Consider the following 26,301-nt stretch of genomic DNA (forward strand, 5'->3'; position numbering starts at 1 on the left):
GATACTCGCACTTTTAACGTGGCGTTGAAGTTATGGCTAAGTTGAATACAAAATGGAGTTTGTAACTTGTGACTGCTAATGTGACGGTGGACAGCTAAGTCAAGTGCAAAGTGGTGCGACACGGAGTCAGTGGTCAAAACACAAATATCACTACAGAGGGGTCGCCTCCCCAAGCCACCTGTTTGCTTTGAAGGGCACATTTGGTGCCATCCTTGCATAAACTAGTTTGCACCAGTCCAGGGACCCCTGGTCCCTACTCTAGTGTGAAACTGGACAAAGGAAAGGGGAGTGACCACTCCCCTGTCCATCACCACCCCAGGGGTGGTCTCAAGAGCTCCTCCAGGTGGCCACTCAATTCAGCCATCTTGAAAACAAGATGTGCAGAGGCCCCTGGGAGCATCTAAGTGGCCAGGTCAGGCAAGTGACGTCAGAGAATTTCCTGATAGGTGGTCACCGTGCTTGGTGACCAAACCCCCTTTTAGGGCTATTTAGCGACTCCCTTTCGAGTGGGTCTCCAGATACGACATGCAAGACTCCACCAGGACTCCTCTGCATCACTTACTTCTACTTCTGCCCACTGGAACCGCAAATGGACACTTCAGAAACCGACAAGACAGCAACTCCCGAGACGACCTCACCTTGCAAAATTGTTTCTCCGTCTCCTTCTAGCAACTGCAGCTTTTCCTGGCTGTGCATCTTCTGGAGCCAGCAAGACTTCAGCTGCACCAAGAAGCTAGAAGGAATCTCCCTTGGAGTGAAGGAGTCACTCCCCTGCATCTGCAGGCACCTACAGCAATGATGTCCGGCTGTGTGGACCTGCTCCCCTCCAGAACTGCGTCGATCCTGCATCACAGATGGTCGCCTGGGGTTGTCCTCTTGCCTCTCCTTGCAGGACGGTACCCCTGTGCACCGTGACTCTTGCAGCAACCAAGGCTTGTTGTTTCCTGCTCCAACGGATCTTCAGACTCCGAGTAGCCCCAGCCTCGTGTGCCAGCAGTGTGGCATTTTGTTAATCCTTGATGTTTGGTGAACCTTAAGAGGCAACCGGCGGAGGGCAGGAGTTTCTAACTCTGTGCTTGACAGAAGACCTTGGGGGACCCACATGCACGGGGTTTACAGAATCAAGGAGCCAACCAGAATCCAAGAGGGCCACCGGTGCGGTGGGTATTTATGAACAGGGGCCGGACACCTGTTACCCCAAATGTCTGATATGTTCTCACAGACTCTGGATTCTCATGTGCCCAAAAATCTAATTGTATTCATTTATTTAGAGAGTTTTATAAAGTGCACACTTGACCCATGGGTCTCAGAGCGTGAAACCGTGAAACCGTGAAACCGTGAAACCTTAGACACACAAGAAAACCTCATGTAAAATACCATACTCACAAATCACGTCATACGCATAAAATAAACTCGAAGTCCAATACCATATCGCCTCTTCGCTATGCGTGATGGCACACGAAGGGCTGAAGTGAGGGCCAGGATCAGATGAGGTGAGGACTCGGCTGCCCCCATGACCGGCTGAGTCTACTGGTGGACGGGAAACCCACTGAGTGACCCTGTTCAGGGACCAAGGGATGACGGTCACTAGAGCCGTATAGTCAAGGGGTGGCCCTCCTCCTGGTGCTTGTCATAAATACGTGGAGAGAAGGGTGCTCGCCATCAACCTAAAAGTTAGAGTAGGGTTGGGAGAGTTTCAGCCCTACCAGCTTTCCCAAGGCCATGCGTGATGTGCTGCTGTAGTCCAGGATTTTTTATTGGAAATCTGGGAGTTGTAGTCTTGTTTATCCCATTATAAAACGTGACTTCAAGTCCCAGCATTCAAAGGAAAAAACCTGGACTGGAGCAGCACATCACGCATGGACCTGGGTAACTTGACAGCTACGGAGTTTAATAATCACAAACGTATTTTATGTGCCGACCAGAGTTACGCCACTTACCCTCACTAACTACTTTGAGCAAACCGGAGTCGTCCTCTCCAGCCGCACACATTTAATGTGTGTACACGGGCTACCCCCTAGCTTACCCCACATATCTGATCTGTGCACAAGGCAGTCACCTGGAGGCCCCGGCCCACCCCACTGACAGAGGGGCAGCAGGGGGTGCCTTCTTTATGTGCCAGACGTAGCCAGACCCTCCGTGGATGTGCACGATTCCCTGAGTAAGCAATGGATGGTTAACTGGGCGACATGTCGTAGGAAAGGCACCATCACAGGCTCAACATCCTGTGATCCTGGGCAAATCACTTAATCTACCTCCTGCCTAAAAACATAAATCTAACTGGTGCTCGTGTAAAGCGCTCCAGTGCCCTCGGGTCGAGTTGGTGCTATATAAGATTACAAAAAAACAAGAACTAGCATGCCAATAAGTCTTGGCAATCTGAGAGCTATAGGCATTGTCAATGTTAATGTCTTGTAGCTGTGTGTTGCGGAGTGGATTTATGTGGTGTGGAGTGGAATTATGTGGGTTGGCATGGAATTGTGTGGTGTTATGTGTAGTGGAATTATGTGGCGTGGTGTGCTTTGGAATTATATGGCTAGTAATTATGTGGTATTGAGTGTAGTGGAATTATGTGGAGGTCCCTATGAGATATATTGGCTTTGTTTGAGTGCAGTGGTGTGGTCTGGAGTGGAGTGGGAGTGTGTGACATACTGTGCTGTGGAGTCACATTGTGTGGTGTGGAGCGGTATTGAGTGGGTTGCACAGATAGACCTATATGTTGCTACTATTAGTGAGCACAGAATGGTGGTGTAATTAGTGGGCATAGAAAGGTGGTGGTTGACCCCCCTCCAGGTGCTGAAATTGGGCTGTGCTATGTTTTTTTCCTGCAGCATTTTCTAGCACCTAAAAAAACCGCATTTCTTGATTTACAGTTTCTTATATAGCGCTACGCAGCTCTGAAAGGAGTCAGTGCGCTTTACTCAGGGATTACATAGTAAAAGTTAAAAAGCGCAATCTACATTTACTGTAACCATGGGTTTTAAAGTTTAAATGAGCGCTGAGAGGGGTGGAACCAGCAAGAGCAGCATGAAGGGAATGAGATCAGGAGGGGGAGCTCACGTACGGGAGAGAGCTCAACATCCCTATACCTAAGTGTGGAGACCTTCCCTGAGGTGGCGTGATGGTATGAAGGGTCGTGGGCGGGTGGGAAGCGCGGCGTCGCAGGCCGCCTCCTATTGGCTAGGGAGGAGGTCTGACGTCAGAGCTGTCCCTCCCACCTGGATCTCAGTCTCCGCTCTCCCATCATTCAGCATCTGGCGCTGGAGGCTGCGGTTGTGAACAGAGCAGCGGAGCCCGAGGGCGCACAGCGGCACCATGGGCACCCCGTACGGCACGTGCACCTTCTGCGCCCTGCTGGGGCTGCTGGTACCAGGTAATGCAGGGGTGACCCGAGTACTGCCCCGGCTGGTAATACTGGGACCACCACATCCTAATACTGTTCACGGCTGGTAATACTGGTGCGACCCCCCACATCCTAATACTGCCCCTGGGGTGCTGCTGTCATCAGGTAATGTAGGGGTGACCCTAGTACTGCCCCTGCTGTTAATACTGGAGCGACCCTCCACACCCTATTACTAGGGCGACCCCCCACATCCTAGTACTGCCCCCCTGGGGGTGCTGCTGCTATCAGGTAATGCAGGAGTGACCCTAGAACTGCCCCCTGCTGGTAATACTGGGGCGAGCCCCCACATCCTAATACTGCCTCCTGGGGGTGCTGCTGATATCAGGTAATGCAGGGGTGACCCGAGTACTGCCCCCGGCTGGTAATACTGGGACCACCCATCCACCACATCCTAATACTGTTCACGGCTGGTAATACTGGGACGACCCCCCTCCCCCATCCTAATACTGCCCCCTGGGGTGCTGCTGTCATCAGGTAATGTAGGGGTGACCCTAGAACTGCCCTCTGCTGTTAATACTGGAGCGACCCTCCACACCCTATTACTAGGGCGACTCCCCCCCACATCCTAGTACTGCCCCCTGGGGGTGCTGCTGCTATCAGGTAATGCAGGAGTAACCCTAGTACTGCTCCCTGCTGGTAATAATGGGGCGACCCCCCACATCCTAATACTGGCTCCTGGGGTGCTGCTGCTATCAGGTAATGCAGGGTTGAACCCCCCCCCCCCCCATGCACCCCAGTACTGCACCCCGCTGATGATGAGGAGCGCAGGTAATACTGGGGTGACCCCCTCTGACCCCCTGCTGCCGTTACGCCACATTCTCTTCCCTGTTTCTGATTCAGGTGCTGTACTTGCGGATGCAGTATGTAAACACGCACACCCCATACACCCCCCCCACCCCCGCATCTCATTCTCTCTCCTTCTTCCCTCCCTCCGCTCTCCTCCTGCGCGCCCCGCTCTGTTCTGTTTGATTTTGCCTTCTGCCTTCAGGTTCCGGTATTTATGTGAATGAAACACTTTTTTTTTTTTTGGGGGTGGGGGATGATCCTGCAGCGACCCTTTAACTGCTGCGAGGTGGTGACTCACCTGGCGCCCTGCCCTGGTGTGTGTTAAACTCCCTCTACGTTTCATTGCCTGACGCCCCTCTGCCGATGGCTGCCACCGGGGGGGGGGGGGGGGGGGGGGGGGGTGTGGAGGAGCTGCTAATGTGACTCTGCCACCCCCGCACACTCACCAAAGCCGAGGACCACTCCTTACTTATAAAATATACCGTGTGCTGTTGTGGCCACCGTCAAAGTTCTACAGGACACAACAGACACAGCCCACACTTTCAGATGCGAAGTCTAAACACCGTTTCACTCGAGTACCGAGAAGTACAGCAGAGGGTGTACTGGGCATGTCTGCGACGGCACCGTGGGCATGTTTGAGGGTTAGAGCGCCTTGCTGCTAGGGCATCTGGGAGCAGCTGTTCGTGTGCATCACTGTGGCACATGTGACGTCTTCAGGCGCTTTCTTCATGAACCAGAGGAAGTATGAATGCTGTGCGGGTTACCCTCATATAAAGAGTCAGCATATAAAGCGATGCTGGGTAAAGCTGGGGTTCGGCAGCTATGCCGCCGTCCGTGGACATGGTAAAGTTTGGGCAGACCGCTTGCTGTCACATGTTACCATGTCATGTCTGCCACCCAGAGGGCAGTGGCATAGAGCGGAGTAGTGCAGAGTAGAATAGAGTGGCATCAAGTGTTGTAGAGTACAGTGGCATAGAGTGCAGTGGTGCAGAGTAGAGTAGAGTGGCGCAGCGTACAACGGCGTGAGTGGCATCAGGTGTTGTAGGGTACAGTGGCATAGAGTGCAGTGGTGCAAAGTAGAATAGACTGGCGCAGCGTACAATGGCTTGAGTGGCATCAGGTGTTGTAACGTATAGTGGCATAGAGTACAGTGGTGCAGAGTAGAGTGGCGCAGTGTACAATGGCGTGAGTGGCATCAAGTGTTGTAGAGTACAGTGGCATAGAGTGCAGTGGTGCAGAGTAGAATAGAGTGGCGCAGCGCACAATGGCGTGAGTGGCATCAGGTGTTGTAGAGTACAGTGGCATAGAGTGCAGTGGTGCAGAGTAGAATAGAGTGGCGCAGCATACAATGGCGTGAGTGGCATCAAGTGCTGTAAAGTACAGTGGCATAGAGTGCAGTTGTGCAGAGTAGAATAGAGTGGCGCAGCGTGCAATGGCGTGAGTGGCATCAGGTGTTGTAGAGTACAGTGGCATAGAGTACAGTGGTGCAGAGTAGAATAGAGTGGCACAGCGTACAATGGCGTGAGTAGCATCAGGTGTTGTAGGGTGGCTTGAGTAGCATCAGGTGTTATAGGGTACGGTGGCATAGAGTGCAGTGGTGCAGAGTAGAATAGAGTGGCACAGCGTACAATGGCGTGAGTGGCATCAGGTGTTGTAGAGTACAGTGGCATAGAGTGGAGTGGTGCAGAGTAGAATAGAGTGGCGCAGCGTACAGTGGCGTGAGTGGCATCAGGTGTTGTAGAATACAATGGCTTAGAGTGCAGTGGTGCAGAGTAGAATAGAGTGGTGCAGCGTACAATGGTGTGAGTGGCATCAGGTGTTGTAGAGTACAGTGGCATAGAGTGCAGTGGTGCAGAGTAGAATAGACTGGTGCAGCACACAATGGCGTGAGTAGCATCAGGTGTTGTAGAGAACAGTGGCATAGAGTGCAGTGGTGCAGAGTAGAATAGAGTGGCGTGAGTGGCATCAAGTGTTGTAAAGTACAGTGGCATAGAGTGCAGTTGTGCAGAGTAGAATAGAGTGGCGCAGCGTGCAATGGCGTAAGTAGCATCAGGTGTTGTAAAGTATAGTGGCATAGAGTGCAGTGGTGCAGAGTAGAATAGAGTGGCGCAGCGTACAGTGGCGTGAGTGGCATCAGGTGTTGTAGGGTACAGTGGCATAGAGTGCAGTGGTGCAGAGTAGAATAGAGTGGTGCAGCACACAGTGGCGTGAGTGGCATCAGGTGTTGTAAAGTACAGTGGCATAGAATACAGTGGTGCAGAGTAGAATAGAGTGGTGCAGCATACAATGGCGTGAGTTGCATCAGGTGTTGTAGAGTACAATGGCATAGAGTGCAGTGGTGCAGAGTAGAATAGAGTGGCGCAGCGTACAGTGGCGTGAGTGGCATCAGGTGTTGTAGGGTACAGTGGCATAGAGTGCAGTGGTGCAGAGTAGAATAGAGTGGTGCAGCACACAGTGGCGTGAGTGGCATCAGGTGTTGTAGAGAACAGTGGCATAGAGTGCAGTGGTGCAGAGTAGAATAGAGTGGCGCAGCGTGCAATGGCGTAAGTAGCATCAGGTGTTGTAAAGTATAGTGGCATAGAGTGCAGTGGTGCAGAGTAGAGTGGCACAGTGTACAATGGCGTAAGTGGCATTAAGAGTTGTAGGGTACGGTGGCATAGAATACAGTGGTGCAGAGTAGAATAGAGTGGCGCAGCGTGCAATTGCGTAAGTAGCATCAGGTGTTGTAAAGTACAGTGGCATAGAGTGCAGTGGTGCAGAGTAGAGTGGCACAGTGTACAATGGCGTAAGTGGCATTAAGTGTTCTAGAGTATAGTGACTTAGAGTAGAGTGATGCAGAGTAGTTAATGTGAAGTGTGGTGGCACAGAGGGCATTGGTTTTCAATAAAGTGGTGTAGAGTGCAGTGACCCAGAGTGGTGATGGGAAGATTGCAGAGGCGGCTCACAGGAGGATAAAAGGGGCGGGTGGCGCACGGCCAGGGGATGACAAACAATATAATAAATAAAGTATATCTTTCTTGCAGCACCACTCCTCGGTCCTCGACTGCAGGCACATGCTCCCAGTCTGCCCTGTGTCCAATCCTAACGCTGCTTTCATGCTGTTGGCAGCATGAAAGCTGCTGTAGGATTGGACAGCGCGCCCAGCCAGGGCGCTCCGAGGCAGAGTGGAAGTCTCTGCCTGCTGTCTCCAGCCCGGCAATGCAGGTTGGACAGAGCCTAGTGTGCATGTGCGTTTGGCCAGCCCAAGACGGCCAGCCAAACACACATGTGCACAAAGTGGGAGGGCTGTGGCTCCCCCTCCATCCCTGTCATCGCCCGTGGCCCTGCCCCTTTCACAAGAAAATGGTAATTGTAGGAAAGTACCATCTTGCCTGGCATGTTACCCCCATTTTTCACTGTATATATGTTGTTTTAGTTGTATGTGTCACTGGGACCCTGTTCTCCAGGGCCCCAGTGCTCATAAGTGTGCCTGAATGTGTTACCTGTGTAGTGACTAACTGTCTCACTGAGGCTCTGCTAATCAGAACCTCAGTGGTTATGCTCTCTCATCTCTTTCAAATTGTCACTAACAGGCTAGTGACCAATTTTACCAATTTACATTGGCTTACTGGAACACCCTTATAATTCCCTAGTATATGGTACTGAGGTACCCAGGGTATTGGGGTTCCAGGAGATCCCTATGGGCTGCAGCATTTCTTTTGCCACCCATAGGGAGCTCTGACAATTCTCACACAGGACTGCCACTGCAGCCTGAGTGAAATAACGTCCACGTTATTTCACAGCCATTTTACACTGCACTTAAGTAACTTATAAGTCACCTATATGTCTAACCTTTACCTGGTAAAGGTTAGGTGCAAATTTACTTAGTGTGAGGGCACCCTGGCACTAGCCAAGGTGCCCCCACATTGTTCAGGGCCAATTCCCTGAACTTTGTGAGTGCGGGGACACCATTACACGCTTCACAATGGTAACTCCGAATATGGCCATGTAACATGTCTAAGATCATGGAATTGCCCCCTCTATGCCATACTGGCATTATTGGTACAATTCCATGATCCCAGTGGTCTGTAGCACAGACCCTGGTACTGCCAAACTACCTTTCCTGGGGTTTCACTGCAGCTGCTGCTGCTGCCAACCCCTCAGACAGGTTTCTGCCCCCCTGGGGTCAAGCCAGGCTTGTCCCAGGATGGCAGAACAAAGGACTTCCTCTGAGAGAGGGTGTTACACCCTCTCCCTTTGGAAAATGGTGTGAAGGCAGGGGAGGAGTAGCCTCCCCCAGCCTCTGGAAATGCTTTCTTGGGCACAGATGTGCCCAATTCTGCATAAGCCAGTCTACACCGGTTCAGGGACCCCTTAGCCCCTGCTCTGGCGTGAAACTGGACAAAGGAAAGGGGAGTGACCACTCCCCTGACCTGCACCTCCCCTGGGATGTGTCCAGAGCTCCTCCAGTGTGCTCCAGACCTCTGCCATCTTGGAAACAGAGGTGCTGCCAGCACACTGGACTGCTCTGAGTGGCCAGTGCCACCAGGTGACGTCAGAGACTCCTTCTGATAGGCTCCTTCAGGTGTTAGTAGCCTATCCTCTCTCCTAAGTAGCCAAACCCTCTTTTCTGGCTATTTAGGGTCTCTGTCTCTGGGGAAACTTTAGATAACGAATGCAAGAGCTCATCAGAGTTCCTCTGCATCTCTCTCTTCACCTTCTGCCAAGGAATCGACTGCTGACCGCGCTGGAAGCCTGCAAAACTGCAACATAGTAGCAAAGACGACTACTGCAACTCTGTAACGCTGATCCTGCCGCCTTCTCGACTGTTTTCCTGGTGGTGCATGCTGTGGGGGTAGTCTGCCTCCTCTCTGCACTAGAAGCTCCGAATAAATCTCCCGTGGTTCGACGGAATCTTCCCCCTGCTACCGCAGGCACCAAAAAGCTGCATGACCGGTCCCTTGGGTCTCCTCTCAGCACAACGAGCGAGGTCCCTCGAATCCAGCAACTCTGTCCAAGTGACTCCCACAGTCCAGTGACTCTTCAGTCCAAGTTTGGTGGAGGTAAGTCCTTGCCTCCCCACGCCAGACTGCTTTGTTGGAAACTGCGTCTTTTGCAAATACTCCGGCGTCCGTGCACTGCCGGCAGAAATCCTTTGTGCACAGCCAAGCCTGGGTCCACGGCACTCTAACCTGCATTGCACGACTTTCTAAGTTGGTCTCCGGCGACGTGGGACTCCTTTGTGCAACTTCAACGAGCACTGTTTCACTCATCATTGTAGTGCCTGTTTCTGGCATTTCTTCGGGTGCTACCTGCTGCTAAGAGGGCTCTTTGTCTTGCTCGACGTCTCCTCTATCTTCTGGTCTAATTTGCGACCTCCTGGTCCCTCCTGGGCTACAGCAGCATCCAAAAACGCTAACCGCACGATTTGCAGCTAGCAAGGCTTGTTGGCATTCTTTCGGCTGGAAAACACTTCTGCACGACTCTCCACAGCGAGAGAAATCCGTCCACCAAAGGGGAAGTCTCTAGCCCTTTTCGTTCCTGCAGAAACCGCATCTTCTTCTGTCCAGTAGAAGCTTCTTTGCACCCGCAGCTGGCATTTCCTGGGCATCTGCCCATCTCCGACTTGCTTGTGACTTTTGGACTTGGTCCCCTTGTTCCACAGATACCCTAGATTGTAAATCCACAGTTGTTGTATTGTTGGTTGGTGTCTTTCCTGCATTATTCCTCTATCACAACTTCTTTGTCTTTTGGGGAACTTTAGTGCACTTTGCACTCACTTTTCAGGGTCTTGGGGAGGGCTAATTTTCTAACTCTCACTATTTTCTAATAGTCCCAGCGACCCTCTACAAGGTCACATAGGTTTGGGGTCCATTCGTGGTTCACATTCCACTTTTGGAGTATATGGTTTGTGTTGCCCCTATCCCTATGTGTCCCCATTGCATCCTATTGTAACTATACATTGTTTGCACTGTTTTCTAAGACTATACTGCATATTTTTGGTATTGTGTACATATAACTTGTGTATAACTGCTATCCTCATACTGAGGGTACTCACTGAGATACTTTGGCATATTGTCATAAAAATAAAGTACCTTTAATTTTAGTATATCTGTGTATTGTGTTTTCTTATGATATTGTGCAAGTGACATTAGTGGTACTGTAGTAGCTTCACACGTCTCCTAGTTCAGCCTAAGCTGCTCTGCTAAGCTACCATTATCTATCAGTCTATGCTGCTAGACACCCTATACACTAATAAGGGATAACTGGGCCTGGTGCAAGGTGCAAGTACCCCTTGGTACTCACTACAAGCCAGTCCAGCCTCCTACATTGGTTGTGCAGCGGTGGGATAAGTGCTTTGAGACTACTTACCACTCTTGTCATTGTACTTTTCATAAGAGAAAAATATACAAAACAAGTTCAGTGTGTGTACACATTGCTAAAAAGTTTTGCTTTTCCTCTTTTCACTCTTTTCAAATTGCTGAAAAGTACTTCTAAACTTTCAAAAAGTTCTTAAAAGTTTAAAAAGTTTTTTTTCTGTCTTTCTAAAAAGTTCTGAAAACTTTTTTCTCTTTTTCTATCACTTTAACTTTCTCTAAAAATGTCTGGCACAGGCCAAAATGTTGATCTGTCCAAACTTGCATATGACCACCTTAGCTGGAAAGGAGCAAGGAGTCTCTGTGTAGAGAGAGGTTTGAGTGTAGGGAAGAATCCTTCCTTGGAATTGTTAATTAACATGCTTAGAGAAAAAGATAAGGCCATAAGTGCCCCATCTGTTGAAAAAGTACCTAATAGTTCCCAATCTGATTCAGGGTCTCCCCCAGGAAAAGATTCAGGAAAGAAACTTCCTAGCCTGCCCATTACTAGACAGTCTAGCATAGTTGGTAATGATGGAGAGCCATACCATACAAATAGTGTTGTCTCACATCATAGCAAAAGCATTTATTCTCACCACACTGGTAGTGATGTTTCTGTTAGCCAAGCTGTTAGGGTGGCTTCTGTAAGGGACAGGTCTCCTTCTGCTCATTCTTCTGTGTCTAAGAATGTCCCACCCACCAACCCTGATGACCGAATGTTAGAGAGGGAACTCAACAAGTTGAGAGTGGAACAAACCAGACTGAAGCTTAAAAAGCAACAGCTGGATTTGGATAGACAGTCTTTTGAACTAGAGAAAGAAAGACAGAAGTTGGGTTTTGAAACCCATGGTGGCAGCAGCAGTATTCCCCATAGTCATCCTGTAAAAGAGCATGATTCCAGGAATCTGCACAAGATAGTTCCCCCTTATAAGGAGGGGGATGACATTAACAAGTGGTTTGCTGCACTTGAGAGGGCCTGTGTTGTACAGGATGTCCCTCAAAGGCAGTGGGCTGCTATCCTATGGCTATCATTTAGTGGAAAAGGTAGGGATAGGCTCCTTACTGTGAATGAAAGTGATACCAATAATTTCCATGTTCTTAAGAATGCACTCCTGGATGGTTATGGCTTAACCACTGAACAATACAGGATAAAGTTCAGAGAGACCAAAAAGGAGTCTTCACAAGACTGGGTTGATTTCATTGACCATTCAGTGAAGGCCTTGGAGGGGTGGTTACATGGCAGTAAAGTTACTGATTATGACAGCCTGTATAACTTGATCCTGAGAGAGCATATTCTTAATAATTGTGTGTCTGATTTGTTGCACCAGTACTTGGTGGACTCTGATCTGACCTCTCCCCAAGAATTGGAAAAGAAGGCAGACAAATGGGTCAGAACAAGGATGAACAGAAAAGTTCATACAGGGGGTGACAAAGATGGCAACAAGAAGAAGGATGGTAAGTCTTCTGACAAGGGTGGGGACAAATCTAAAAATGAGTCTTCATCAGGCCCACAAAAACACTCTGGTGGGGGTGATGGGCCCAAATCCTCTTCAAATCAGAACAAGGAAAAGAAACCATGGTGCTATTTATGCAAAATAAAAGGCCATTGGACAACAGATCCCAGTTGTCCAAAGAAAAGCACCAACGCTCCTACCACTACAACCCCTACTGCTACACCTAGCGTCCCTATTAATAGCAGTGGTGGTGGGAGCAAACCTACTAATAGCCAATCCAAGGGAGTAGCTGGGCTCACTATTGGTAACTTAGTTGGGGTTGGTCTTGTTAGGGAGACCACAGAGGCTGTGTTAGTCTCTGAGGGGGCTATTGATTTAGCCACCTTAGCTGCTTGTCCCCTTAATATGGATAAGTACAAGCAGCTACCCCTAATAAATGGTGTTGAGGTTCAGGCCTGCAGGGACACTGGTGCCAGTGTGACTATGGTCATAGAGAAACTGGTCCACCCTGAACAACACCTACTTGGTCACCAGTACCAAGTAACCGATGCTCACAACAACACACTTAGCCACCCCATGGCTGTTGTTAATCTCAACTGGGGGGGGGTTACTGGTCCAAAGATAGTTGTGGTAGCCTCAGATTTACCTGTAGACTGTCTACTAGGAAATGATTTGGAGACATCAGCTTGGTCAGATGTGGAGTTGGAGGCCCATGCAGCAATGCTGGGCATCCCAGGGCATCTTTTTCGCTTTAACCAGGGCTCAGGCCAAAAAGCAAAAAGGACAGGGAAGCTTGGATCCTGGAACAATGGACCAAGTGCTCCCTAAAGCTAGGGCTAGTAGAAGCAAACCACTTTCTACTATCCCTCCCTCTACAGTGGATTCTACTTCTGAGGAAGAAGAATTCCCTCCCTGTGCAGAACCTACACCAGAGGAGCTTGAAGCAGACACTGCTGAGCTTTTGGGTGAAGGGGGGCCTGCCAGAGAGGAGCTGAGTGTGGCACAGCAAACCTGTCCCACATTAGAGGGTCTGAGACAGCAAGTTGTCAAACAGGCTAATGGGGATGTCAGTGACTCTCACAGAGTTTACTGGGAGGACAACCTCTTGTACACTGAGGCAAGGGATCCTAAACCTGGAGCTGCCAGGAGATTAGTGATTCCTCAGGAGTACAGAAAGTTCCTCCTAACACTGGCTCACGACATTCCCCTAGCTGGGCATCTGGGACAAATGAAAACTTGGGACAGGCTTGTTCCCTTGTTTCATTGGCCTAGGATGTCTGAGGACACAAAGGAATTTTGTAAGTCCTGTGAAACCTGTCAAGCCAGTGGCAAAACAGGTGGCACCCCAAAGGCACCCCTTATTCCACTGCCTGTGGTTGGGGTTCCCTTTGAAAGGGTAGGGGTTGACATAGTTGGCCCCCTTGACCCTCCTACTGCTTCAGGCAATAGATTTATCTTGGTGGTAGTGGACCATGCCACAAGATACCCTGAAGCTATTCCTTTAAGGACCACTACAGCTCCTGCAGTGGCAAAGGCCCTCCTGGGAATATTTTCCAGGGTGGGCTTCCCAAAGGAAGTAGTATCAGACAGAGGAAGCAATTTCATGTCTGCATACTTAAAGGCCATGTGGAAGGAGTATGGTGTAACTTATAAGTTCACAACACCCTATCATCCACAAACAAATGGACTGGTGGAGAGATTTAACAAAACTCTCAAAGGCATGATTATGGGTCTCCCTGAAAATCTCCGCAGGAGATGGGATATCCTTCTACCATGCCTCCTTTTTGCCTACAGGGAGGTACCCCAGAAAGGAGTGGGCTTCAGCCCCTTTGAGCTTCTTTTTGGACACCCTGTTAGGGGTCCACTAACACTTGTGAAGGAGGGTTGGGAACAACCTTTCAAAGCTCCTAAGCAGGATATTGTGGATTATGTACTTGGCCTCAGATCAAGGATGGCTGAGTATATGAAAAAGGCCAGTAAAAACCTTCAGGCCAGCCAAGAGCTCCAGAAGCAATGGCATGATCAGAAGGCTGTTTTGGTTCAGTACCAACCAGGGCAGAAAGTGTGGGTCTTGGAGCCTGTGGCCCCAAGAGCACTCCAAGATAAATGGAGTGGTCCCCACACAATTGTTGAGAAAAAGGGTGAAGTCACCTATTTAGTTGACTTAGGCACTGCAAGGAGTCCCCTTAGGGTACTCCATGTAAACCGCCTGAAACCCTACTATGACAGGGCTGATCTCACCCTGCTCATGGCAACTGATGAGGGACAGGAAGAAGACAGTGATCCTCTACCTGATCTCTTCTCTTCCACAGAACAAGATGCTCTTGTGGAAGGTGTAGTTTTGGCTGATTGTCTTACTGCTGAGCAGAAAGATAATTGCATAAATCTCCTAGATCAATTCTCTGAACTCTTCTCTACTGTGCCAGGTACCACTTCTTGGTGTGAGCACACTATAGATACTGGAGACAGCTTGCCTGTCAAAAGTAAGATCTATAGGCAGCCTGACCATGTCAGGGACTGCATAAAGCAAGAGGTCCAGAAAATGTTAGAACTAGGAGTGGTTGAGCACTCTGAAAGTCCATGGGCTTCTCCTGTGGTACTTGTACCAAAACCCCATTCCAAAGATGGAAAGAAGGAAATGCGGTTTTGTGTAGACTACAGAGGTCTCAAATTGGTAACCAAAACTGATGCTCACCCTATACCCAGGGCAGATGAGCTCATAGATACACTGGCATCTGCCAAGTATCTAAGCACTTTTGACTTGACTGCAGGGTATTGGCAGATCAAATTGTCAGAAGATGCTGAACCTAAAACTGCATTTTCAACCTTTGGAGGACATTACCAGTTCACTGTAATGCCTTTTGGTTTGAAAAATGCACCTGCCACTTTTCAGAGGTTGGTGAACACAGTCCTGCAAAGGCTGGAAGCTTTCAGTGCAGCATATCTGGACGATATAGCTGTCTTTAGCTCCAGCTGGGATGATCACCTGGTCCACCTATGGAAAGTTTTGGAGGCTCTGCAAAAGGCAGGCCTCACTATCAAGGCTTCAAAGTGCCAGATAGGGCAGGGTAAGGTGGTTTATCTGGGACACCTTGTTGGTGGGGAACAGATTGCACCACTTCAGGGGTAAATCCAGACTATCATAGACTGGGTTCCCCCTACTACACAGACTCAGGTGAGAGCCTTCCTAGGCCTCACTGGGTATTACAGGAGGTTCATTAAGAACTATGGCTCCATTGCAGCCCCTCTTAATGACCTCACATCCAAGAAAATGCCTAAAAAGGTATTATGGACAGCAAACTGTCAGAAAGCTTTTGAGGAGCTGAAGCAGGCCATGTGCTCTGCACCTGTCCTGAAAAGCCCTTGTTACTCTAAAAAATTCTATGTCCAAACTGATGCATCTGAATTAGGAGTAGGGGCAGTCCTATCACAACTTAATTCTGAGGGCCAGGATCAACTTGTTGCTTTTCTGAGTAGGAGGTTGACCCCTAGAGAAAAGCGTTGGTCTGCCATAGAGAGGGAGGCCTTTGCTGTGGTCTGGGCTCTGAAGAAGTTGAGGCCATACCTGTTTGGCACTCACTTCATTGTTCAGACAGACCACAAACCTCTACTTTGGCTAAAACAAATGAAAGGGGAAAATCCTAAATTGTTGAGGTGGTCCATATCCCTACAGGGAATGGACTATACAGTGGAACATAGACCTGGGAGTAGCCACTCCAATGCAGATGGACTCTCCAGATATTTCCACTTAGACAATGAAGACTCATCAGGTCATGGCTAGTCTTATTGTCCTTCGTTTGGGGGGGGTTGTGTAGGAAAGTACCATCTTGCCTGGCATGTTACCCCCATTTTTCACTGTATATATGTTGTTTTAGTTGTATGTGTCACTGGGACCCTGTTCTCCAGAGCCCCAGTGCTCATAAGTGTGCCTGAATGTGTTACCTGTGTAGTGACTAACTGTCTCACTGAGGCTCTGCTAATCAGAACCTCAGTGGTTATGCTCTCTCATCTCTTTCAAATTGTCACTAACAGGCTAGTGACCAATTTTACCAATTTACATTGGCTTACTGGAACACCCTTATAATTCCCTAGTATATGGTACTGAGGTACCCAGGGTATTGGGGTTCCAGGAGATCCCTATTGGCTGCAGCATTTCTTTTGCCACCCATAGGGAGCTCTGACAATTCTTACACAGGCCTGCCACTGCAGCTTGAGTGAAATAATGTCCACGTTATTTCACAGCCATTTTACACTGCACTTAAGTAACTTATAAGTCACCTATATGTCTAACCTTTACCTGGTAAAGGTTAGGTGCAAAGTTACTAAGTGTGAGGGCACCCTGGCACTAGCCAAGGTGCCCCCACATTGTTCAGGGCCAATTCCCTGAACTTTGTGAGTGCGGGGACACCATTACACGTGTGCACTACATATAGGTCACTACCTATATGTAGCTTCACAATGGTAACTCCGAATATGGTCATGTAACATGTCTAAGATCATGGAATTGCCCCCTCTATGCCATCCTGGCATTATTGGTACAATTCCATGATCCCAGTGGTCTGTAGCACAGACCCTGGTACTGCCAAACTGCCTTTCCTGGGGTTTCACTGCAGCTGCTGCTGCTGCCAACCCCTCAGACAGGTTTCTGCCCCCCTGGGGTCAAGCCAGGCTTGTCCTAGGATGGCAGAACAAAGGACTTCCTCTGAGAGAGGGTGTTACACCCTCTCCCTTTGGAAAATGGTGTGAAGGCAGGGGAGGAGTAGCCTCCCCCAGCCTCTGGAAATGCTTTCTTGGGCAGAGATGTGCCCAATTCTGCATAAGCCAGTCTACACCGGTTCAGGGACCCCTTAGCCCCTGCTCTGGCGCGAAACTGGACAAAGGAAAGGGGAGTGACCACTCCCCTGACCTGCACCTCTCCTGGGAGGTGTCCAGAGCACCTCCAGTGTGCTCCAGACCTCTGCCATCTTGGAAACAGAGGTGCTGCCAGCACACTGGGCTGCTCTGAGTGGCCAGTGCCACCAGGTGACGTCAGAGACTCCTTCTGATAGGCTCCTTCAGGTGTTAGTAGCCTATCCTCTCTCCTAAGTAGCCAAACCCTCTTTTCTGGCTATTTAGGGTCTCTGTCTCTGGGGAAACTTTAGATAACGAATGCAAGAGCTCATCAGAGTTCCTCTGCATCTCTCTCTTCACCTTCTGCCAAGGAATCGACTGCTGACCGCGCTGGAAGCCTGCAAAACTGCAACATAGTAGCAAAGACGACTACTGCAACTCTGTAACGCTGATCCTGCCACCTTCTTGACTGTTTTCCTGGTGGTGCATGCTGTGGGGGTAGTCTGCCTCCTCTCTGCACTAGAAGCTCCGAAGAAATCTCCCGTGGGTCGACGGAATCTTCCCCCTGCTACCGCAGGCACCAAAAAGCTGCATGACCGGTCCCTTGGGTCTCCTCTCAGCACGACGAGCGAGGTCCCTCGAATCCAGAAACTCTGTCCAAGTGACTCCCACAGTCCAGTGACTCTTCAGTCCAAGTTTGGTGGAGGTAAGTCCTTGCCTCCCCACGCCAGACTGCTTTGTTGGAAACCGCGTCTTTTGCAAATACTCCGGCGTCCGTGCACTTCCGGCAGAAATCCTTTGTGCACAGCTGAGCCTGGGTCTACGGCACTCTAACCTGCATTGCACGACTTTCTAAGTTGGTCTCCAGCGACGTGGGACTCCTTTGTGCAACTTCGGCAAGCACCATTTCACGCATCCTCGTAGTGCCTGTTCCTGGCACTTCTCCGGGTGCTACCTGCTGCTAAGAGGGCTCCTTGTCTTGCTCGACGTCTCCTCTATCTCCTGGTCTAATTTGCGACCTCCTGGTCCCTCCTGGGCCACAGCAGCATCCAAAAACGCTAACTGCACGATTTGCAGCTAGCAAGGCTTGTTGGCATTCTTTCGGCGGGAAAACACTTCTGCACGACTCTCCACGGCGAGAGAGATATGTCCACCAAAGGGGAAGTCTCTAGCCCTTTTCGTTCCTGCAGAAACCGCAGCTTCTTCTGTCCAGTAGAAGCTACTTTGCACCCGCAGCTGGCATTTCCTGGGCATCTGCCCATCTCCGACTTGCTTGTGACTTTTGGACTTGGTCCCCTTGTTCCACAGGTACCCTAGATTGGAAATCCACAGTTGTTGCATTGTTGGTTTGTGTCTTTCCTGCATTATTCCTCTATCACGACTTCTTTGTCTTTTGGGGAACTTTAGTGCACTTTGCACTCACTTTTCAGGGTCTTGGGGAGGGCTAATTTTCTAACTCTCACTATTTTCTAATAGTCCCAGTGACCCTCTACAAGGTCACATAGGTTTGGGGTCCATTCGTGGTTCACATTCCACTTTTGGAGTATATGGTTTGTGTTGCCCCTATCCCTATGTGTTCCCATTGCATCCTATTGTAACTATACATTGTTTGCACTGTTTTCTAAGACTATACTGCATATTTTTGGTATTGTGTACATATAACTTGTGTATAATTGCTATCCTCATACTGAGGGTACTCACTGAGATACTTTGGCATATTGTCATAAAAATAAAGTACCTTTATTTTTAGTATATCTGTGTATTGTGTTTTCTTATGATATTGTGCAAGTGACATTAGTGGTACTGTAGTAGCTTCACACGTCTCCTAGTTCAGCCTAAGCTGCTCTGCTAAGCTACCATTATCTATCAGCCTATGCTGCTAGACACCCTATACACTAATAAGGGATAACTGGGCCTGGTGCAAGGTGCAAGTACCCCTTGGTACTCACTACAAGCCAGTCCAGCCTCCTACAGTAATGAACAGTTTATTTTAGTTTTCTTGTAAAAGTTTTGCAGCTGTTGCTGCTGGTGGGGGTGACACTCCTCTGCCATAGCAGAGAAGCTTCCCCTTGCGTAGAGTGCAGTGACACAGAGTTGATTGTTTCAGAGGAAAGTGAAGCGTGTAGAGTGGTGTAGGTCAGGGTAGAGTTCAGTGTCATAGAGGGCAATGGGACAGAGGAGAGTGGCAATGAGTTCTGTGTCGTGAGTGTAGCCTTGCAAGTTGCAGTGGCGTAGAGTACACTGGTGGAAAGTAGGATAGAGTAGCATAGAGGGCAATGATGTGCAGTGATGCAGAGTAGAGTGTCAGCGCAGAATAGAGTGGGACAGAGCAGTGGCGTAGCATGCAGTGATGCATAGTAGAATAGAGTGGCACAAGTGGCGTAGAGTGCAGTGGTACAGAGTAGTGTGTGTAAAGTGCAGTGGCATATAGTTCATTGGTCTAGAGTGGCATAGAGTGGAGTGGCGTAGAGTAGATTGTTTCAGAGTAGAGTAAAGTGGTGTGGAGTAGTGCAGTGTAGACTGCAGTGGCATGGAGTAGTGATGTAAAGTGCTTTGGTGTAGTGGCATAGCGTGCAGTGTTGCAGAATAGAGTGGAATAGACTGGTGTAGAGGGCAGTGGCAAATTGTGCAGTAGTGCGTAGCAGAGTGGGATAGAGTAGAGTGGTGCAGAGCAGAGAGATGTAGAGTAAAGTGGCAAAGAATGCAGTAGAGTGGCGTAGAGTGCAGTGAAGCAGAGTGTATTGGCATAGAGTGGAGTGGCGTAAAGTGAAGCAGTGTAGAATAGAGTGACGTGGTGTGGGGCAGGTTAGATTGCAGGGGCATAGAGTAGATTGTTTCAGAGTAGACTGTAGTGCAGCAGAGTAGATTGGCGTAGGGTAGAGTAGCTAGCCTGACCTTTGACCTCTGTCTTTGAATGCACAGCAAATGTGCCAAGATAAGAACAAGATTTAAAGGCTTGTTTACAGAAATCCAGTATTGACTGAAGAAGACAGTAAATAGGGTTTGGGCAATGGAAGGGATGAACTCCCTCACCCTGGACAGCCGAAAACAAGTAGAGCCAGCAAACAGAAAGCAATCAAATATGAGTGACGAACCACAAAGTCAGTGGTAAGCAGTGGGGCGAAGGCATTCCCATGGAAACTTTCCCAATGCCCTAAAGATGTTGTTAGCAAAGCAGACAGCACAGGACTGGACCTAGAAAGGAGACATGCATTGGAGGACTACTCGAACAAACACAAGTCTGAATCTTGCTGTCTCCTTAATAGAATCAAGCTGGCTTGTGTTACTTCTATATATACATTCATAAAGTGCTTGTGCAAAATTAATCTGATATCAGGTCTGAGCAAGCCGTAAATAAGAGATTGATGGAGTAAGACCAAGGCCCAATTCTAATCGCCACTCAATGGATTAAGAGGGTCTTGTATAACCCCCCGTTAAATTCCTAATATGCATAAGCAAACTTATTCAAGTAATTTTGAAAGAAGTGATTGAGTAAGAATGATGCCCAGTTCTACTAGTTCACTCCGTAAATTAACTTCCACCTTTGAATTCCTTATACTTACTTTAGCAATTTCAAGATCATGCAGCCTTCATATTAGGAATATTTTAAATTGACACAGCGGCCAGTTTGTTTGGCTCCCCAATAAAATTAGAGGACCTATATAGCTTCTGTGAAAAGAATTCCAACATGGGGTGCACAGCCTTTTTAGAAAGTCACATTTAAGCATTGAGCGTGGGGAAGTGATCACATGTGCAACTGTTCCTTGATTAAAAATTAATAACCTGATCAATTGACTTTTCCTAAGCCAAAAACACCCAAGTTGCAGTCATAATGTGGCCTCAGAATCACAGGATCGTATGGCGTGATGTGGCGCAATGCTGAAAAACGTACAGATGTTGCCTCAGTGGCTACTTACGCCATCATGAGTGTCTGAGTCTGGAGGTTCAACAACTGAGCGAGAAAAGAGGAACTCCAAACTGAACCATGAGGTCAGACACACTCTGTGTACTGCAGTAGATAAAGGGTGCAATATTTATCTCCAGGGACCCCACACTTGCAAGTAAACTGTGTTCTGAGAGCAGCCGTTCAGCCAAGCCATCAGGTTCGAAAGGGAAAGAAGATGGTTGACATCTACAAAAAGTCAACACAAAACTAATCAGTCCTAGAGCTTCCCTTGTGTCGATTCAGCATGAGAGAAGCTCCAGGATTTGTTGGAGCAGCGCTCCCTTTGAGGCTTGGGGCCTGTGCCTGCAACCCCCCCGGCTGTTTAACACCGCTGGGATTGGTGCGGCCTGAACTACACATGTTGGGCTGGCCATAGCAAGACAGCCGGACATTATGGCATGCGCAATCCGCATTGGCACGCTTTGCTAGTCACCCTGCTGATGCCTCCAATCAGCCCTGCACCCACACTCGCAGCAGGCGGGGTGACGCTCCTCCACCCTTTAGGAAGAACCACCACTGTTCACAAACCAGGCATGCGAACGAGAGATGAAGACCTTTATGTCCTCGAGAAACTATGCTTTTTGGCAGAGAATTAGCAACTTAAAAAAAAAAAAAAACAGTTGAGAGACATTGGGGCTAGCCAGTAGTCCTGGAGCTCAAACCGGTTTATTGAGTCTGTAGATCGCAGCATTCACTGATTGACTGGGATTTGTTTGAAATGTCCTTCAAGATGTACCGACTTAATCAATCAGGATTTGTAAAGTGTATCTAATGACCCAACAGGGTATGCAAGTGCTTGCAGGTTCCCAGAGAAAGCAGTGAAAAAAAAAGGGAAAAGCAAGGAGAAGACACACGAAGGGTTAAAAAGCAAGGAGAAAACAGTGAAAACAAGATAAAAGCAAGGAGAAGACACAAGGGTTAAGAAGCAAGGAGAAAACAGTGAAAACGAGGGAAAAGCAAGGCGAAGACATAGAAAAGGGTTAAAAAGCAAGGCGAAAACAGTGAAAACAAGGGAAAAGCAAGGAGAAGACATAGAAAAGGGTTAAGAAGCAAGGAGAAAACAGGGAAAACGAGGGAAAAGCAAACGGAAGGCACACTAAAAAAGCACACACTTAGTGTATGTTCATGCATTAATTTGTTAAAGCCCAGTATCCTCACTGTAAGTAAACTATGAAGGCCAAGTTTGCACCGAAAGTGATGGAACGCAGACCATTTTTAGGTCCGTTTTTACTATGGATGCGTTCAAACGATTTATTAGCAGAATTGGAAGTAAAGCAAGACCATATGTTAATACAGATGTCGTCTTGCCTGGAATGACTTCCAACAGGGGCGGCCCTGCAGAGAGGCGTACAAGACGATAAAAGCTGTGATCAAGGCTGTCACTTTAGATTTGAGGAAGCTTTAGGAGACATTGAAAGAGCCCAGGCTATCAAAAAATGATGCCTAGATCAGTGGTTCCCAACCTATTGACTTCTGTGGACCCCCATTTTATCAATACTGGAGCATGGGGGCCCCCACTGAATCATTATTGGAACCCAGGACCCCCACTGAGTCATTACTGATAGTTGGAACCTAATATTATTACATTTTCTAAGCAGTCGCGGACCCCCTGAGGAGGCTTTGCGGACCCCAGGGGTCCCCGACCCACAAGTTGGGAACCACTGGCCTAGATATTTGTAAGAGGTGACCAGATCCATTTTCCTGGAGTTCTGAAACCAGACACCCTTTTTCCATGGTCTTTGCAGGTCCCAATGTCATAACTTTTGTCTTCGCCAAATTGATTTCCAGGTCATTAGCTTACAGCAGGACTCTAAAAAGTCCAAGGAGGTTGTGGGCCTTTAGGGGTCTTATCATCCGCATAGAATAGCCAAATGTATGTGGTCTCTTTTGAGGGCATCAACAGTTGCGCGTCAAAGACTTACCAAATCCGTCACCAACAAGTTAAAAAGAACTGGGGCTATAGCAGGGTCTTGTAAAACCCCAGTAAAATTTAGGATTTTTATTTTTTTTTATTTTTTTTTACATTTACCTCTGATTACCAGTCTTGCTGCAAACCCAAGTATGGGAATCCGCCTTTTAAAATGTGGCAGGGGATTTCAAACTTTTATTTTTGTAAATCTCTTTATTGCATTGGCTTGTGGGACAGATTCACACCTGACACACATTAACAACACTTTGTTACAGAGGAAAGAAGTCGGATACATTTCAGTCTTGTTCGTCCAGAATAAATATCCAGTGAGGGGATTTCAGACTCAATTAACTTTGCCCGTAATTATGAACACTGACATAAAATCAATAAAACGTATATAAAGTTACGATTTTATGTTAATTGCTTTGGTCATTGATAAGTTCCAATAATGCGATCTCTTCTTGATTCAAGTACAGGCCAAACCACCAACCTGCAAGGATGGTGACAAACTCCCAACCCTGGTCCATTGAATGCATGGATTGTGGTGACGCACATGATGACATCATCAGCATTCCAGGCTAACAACAGGCCAGATGCAAGTTTAAAAACAGCAGCCATCAGTGTCCATAAAGCCAGCAGAGTTTGCTCCGTTCCTGTTCCACGTCAGAATCCAGTTTTGAGTAAAGTCTAGAATTAAGGGCCTGACATATCTAAACCAGGCCCTAAGCCTGGTTAGATCTCCAATCCGAGGGGAGGGGCGTAGTGAAAACCTCTTCACCCCCCCTCGGCAGCTTTCAAGAAGATGGGGTTCCTCATGGGCCTCTTTACTGCAACAGGGCAGAGAACACCTCATAATTGGTGCTATAAGGAAATGCCAGATTCAGTGAAGAGGACGAGAAGATACATTTAAGGAAACGGGGACAACGGGGGCAGATGATAAAATAGGAAAGTAAGAGGAAGCCAGGAAGAAAGAGATGGGTAGATAGGAGCGAGAAAGAAAGGTGGGAATGAGGGTAAGAGACATGGCTGAATGGGTGGATGAATGTGAAAGGATTTATAGGTGGATGGACGGAGGGATGAAAGAATGAATGGATTGCAGAGCAAATGGAAAGGTGAGAGTGTGAATAGATGGATGGGCAAAATAATCAGCTGACGGTTAGATGGATTTATTGATGGATGGATGGATGTTTGGACAGATGAATGCATAGCGGATGGATGTGTGAGTGAATTGCTGAGCGGAATGGCCCATGGACTGACGGAATGGTGAACGATTGAATGATGGGTGAAGGTATGAATGGATGACAGAATAGAAATGTGAAATGGTGGGTATAAGCGGATGGATAAAAGGGTAATAGGATGAATGTATAGATGCTTGGATAAGAGTCAATGAACCTATTTTAGGGAGAATCAGGCTAATTTCCTTTGCTTGCAATGACACCATCAGCGCTTTAATTCAAAGGAGGGGGCGGGGTAGTATTTTGATTTTCTGGCTATTTCCTCCCTTTTACCCCTTTTACACAAAATACTTAAAATGACAAATGCAAGACGAACTAATTTCAAAAGTTTCCAGAGAGGTCTAAACTATTCCTAAATTAATATCTAAGCAAACTGAGGCAGAATTGTCGATTCCAAAAGAAAAGCAGATTTTCAGTGTTTCTTAAGTGCCAGCTACGGCCCCTTCCAAACTGTAAAAACACGAGAAATGGGTCCTTTTCCCCCTGACTGAGGCCGCCAGGAAGAATATAGATTCCATGTAAACATGGGCACGAAATATCTCTGTATCAAACGTAGGTAAACTTTCAACAGGGGTTTCCTGGAAGCAAATACAACTGTCAGCAGTTTATTTTTAGCTGCCATTTAGGGAATCTCCCGCTGGTGTAAAAGAACGAGCTGTTAATGTACATTTTCTCCTGCCTGAGTCTGAATGGAAATTTCCACCCTCTTGAAGATAGCGCCGTGTTTCTGCAGACAGCCTTTGTCAGAAGGGATGTGCTATAGAAACCTCACAGGGACGCGAAATAACACGACAAATACAGTTGCACCAGTGGTTGCTGCTTTGTATTGTATTGTAATATTTATCTAGCGCTTACTGCCGCTCAGTGGGGCCCCGAAGCGCTTGCCTACACGGAGAGGACCCTACACAGTGCAGGGTGTGTGGTTGGAAAGGTGTTTCCGTGTTCTGCTCGCTGACCACCAAGAAGCGGTTGGTTATCTTGTTACGGGACGCAGCGCCTAGTTAATAGGAAGGGGGTAACCTGGCCCAGAGAGGCCAGCATCTGTCTGTGATTGTTTGTGTCCCTTTGAGGTAGGAGCTGGTTTAGTAATCCGGCCTGTACTGTTACTATAGAAGCAGGGCCAGGGCATATTGTTTGCAACTGATTACAACCCCCCACTGGGCAACATGATGGAATGGAATGGAATACCACCTGGAGTGATTAGCCTTGGCTGAGAGTGAATAAACTATTCCACCCTTAACCTTTATATTTTTCTGTGATTTAAAACCCAGCATTAATACCCTCTTGGTCCATTATTGTCTCAGATATAATCTCCATATAAAACACGGGGTCATACATGATGCCAAGCTCACTGCCTCCCTTACCGGGGGCCGGGGTGGGGTTGGGGGGGTGTCGGGTCCAGCCATGCCTAGGACCATGGAAAGCAGCTGGCCTTTTCGCCTCTGGCCATATCACAGGGAGGGCATGCCATCCTGTGCAATCAATAGCAGAGTGGCACCAGGTAGGACAACATGCATACAACATCCATTTTAGGACATCCTCATTCCTCACTCCTCATCCCTACTTCTCATCCATCATCCCTACTTCTCATCCATCATCCCTGCTATTCCATCATCCCTATTTCTCATCCATCATCCCTACTTCTCATCCATCTAACATCATCCCTACTTCTCATCCATCATACATCATCCCATACGTCTCCTCCATCATCCCTACTTCCCTCCTATCATACATCATCCCTACTTCTACTCCATCATCAATGCTTGTCATCCATCATCCATGCTTCTCATCTATCATACATCATCCATCATACATCATCCCTGCTTCTCATCCATCATACATCATCCATGCTTCTCATCCATCATACATCATCCCTATTTCTCCTCCATCATCAGTGCTTCTCATCCATCATCCATGCTTCTCATCCATCATACATCATCCCTTCTCATCCATGCTTCTCATCCATCATCCATGCTTCTCATCCATCATCCATGCTTCTCATACATCATCCCTGCTTCTCATCCATCATCCATCGTCCCTGCATACCATCCATCATCCAACATCCTTACTTCTCATCCATCATTCTTACATCTTCCATCATCCCTACTTATTTAACTAAGTGTTTTTCTGTTTACACAGGCCTCTGCAGAAAGCTCTGCAGGTTTGGAAAATACAGGAAGCACCAGCTTGGGCCACAAATCAGCTCTTGGAGAAAGGGTTACACAGTTCATCTACAGTTCAACGAAAACCTTTGTGGTTTCAGAAAAGAAAAAAAAACAGCTCTGGGAGATAAAAGCAGCCTCAGATTTAAACACTTTATTTGCTACAAATAAAAATGAAACCAGAAAAGATTTGGATGAATTAGATTGCAGAGCTGGTTTTAAACGTTTTCTTTCTACATAT

At 48.0% G+C, this 26,301-nt stretch overlaps 1 protein-coding gene across 2 annotated transcripts in view; it reads left to right on the top strand.

Moving 5' to 3' along the window:
* The first annotated feature begins 3,259 nt into the window (after positions 1 to 3,259).
* The window catches only part of LOC138281245 (uncharacterized), a 75,275-nt gene continuing 52,233 nt past the window's right edge, over positions 3,260 to 26,301 (top strand). For both annotated transcript variants that reach the window (XR_011200888.1, XM_069219567.1), the window contains exon 1: positions 3,260 to 3,373. Coding sequence is in view for 1 of the 2 variants with exons in the window: in XM_069219567.1 (XP_069075668.1) it covers positions 3,316 to 3,373 (58 nt within the window). In the remaining variant the exon portion in view is untranslated. The remainder of the gene's footprint in view (positions 3,374 to 26,301) is intronic.

The sequence above is a fragment of the Pleurodeles waltl genome, unplaced genomic scaffold (genome assembly GCF_031143425.1).
Source record: "Pleurodeles waltl isolate 20211129_DDA unplaced genomic scaffold, aPleWal1.hap1.20221129 scaffold_73, whole genome shotgun sequence".
Classification (NCBI taxonomy): domain Eukaryota; kingdom Metazoa; phylum Chordata; class Amphibia; order Caudata; family Salamandridae; genus Pleurodeles; species Pleurodeles waltl.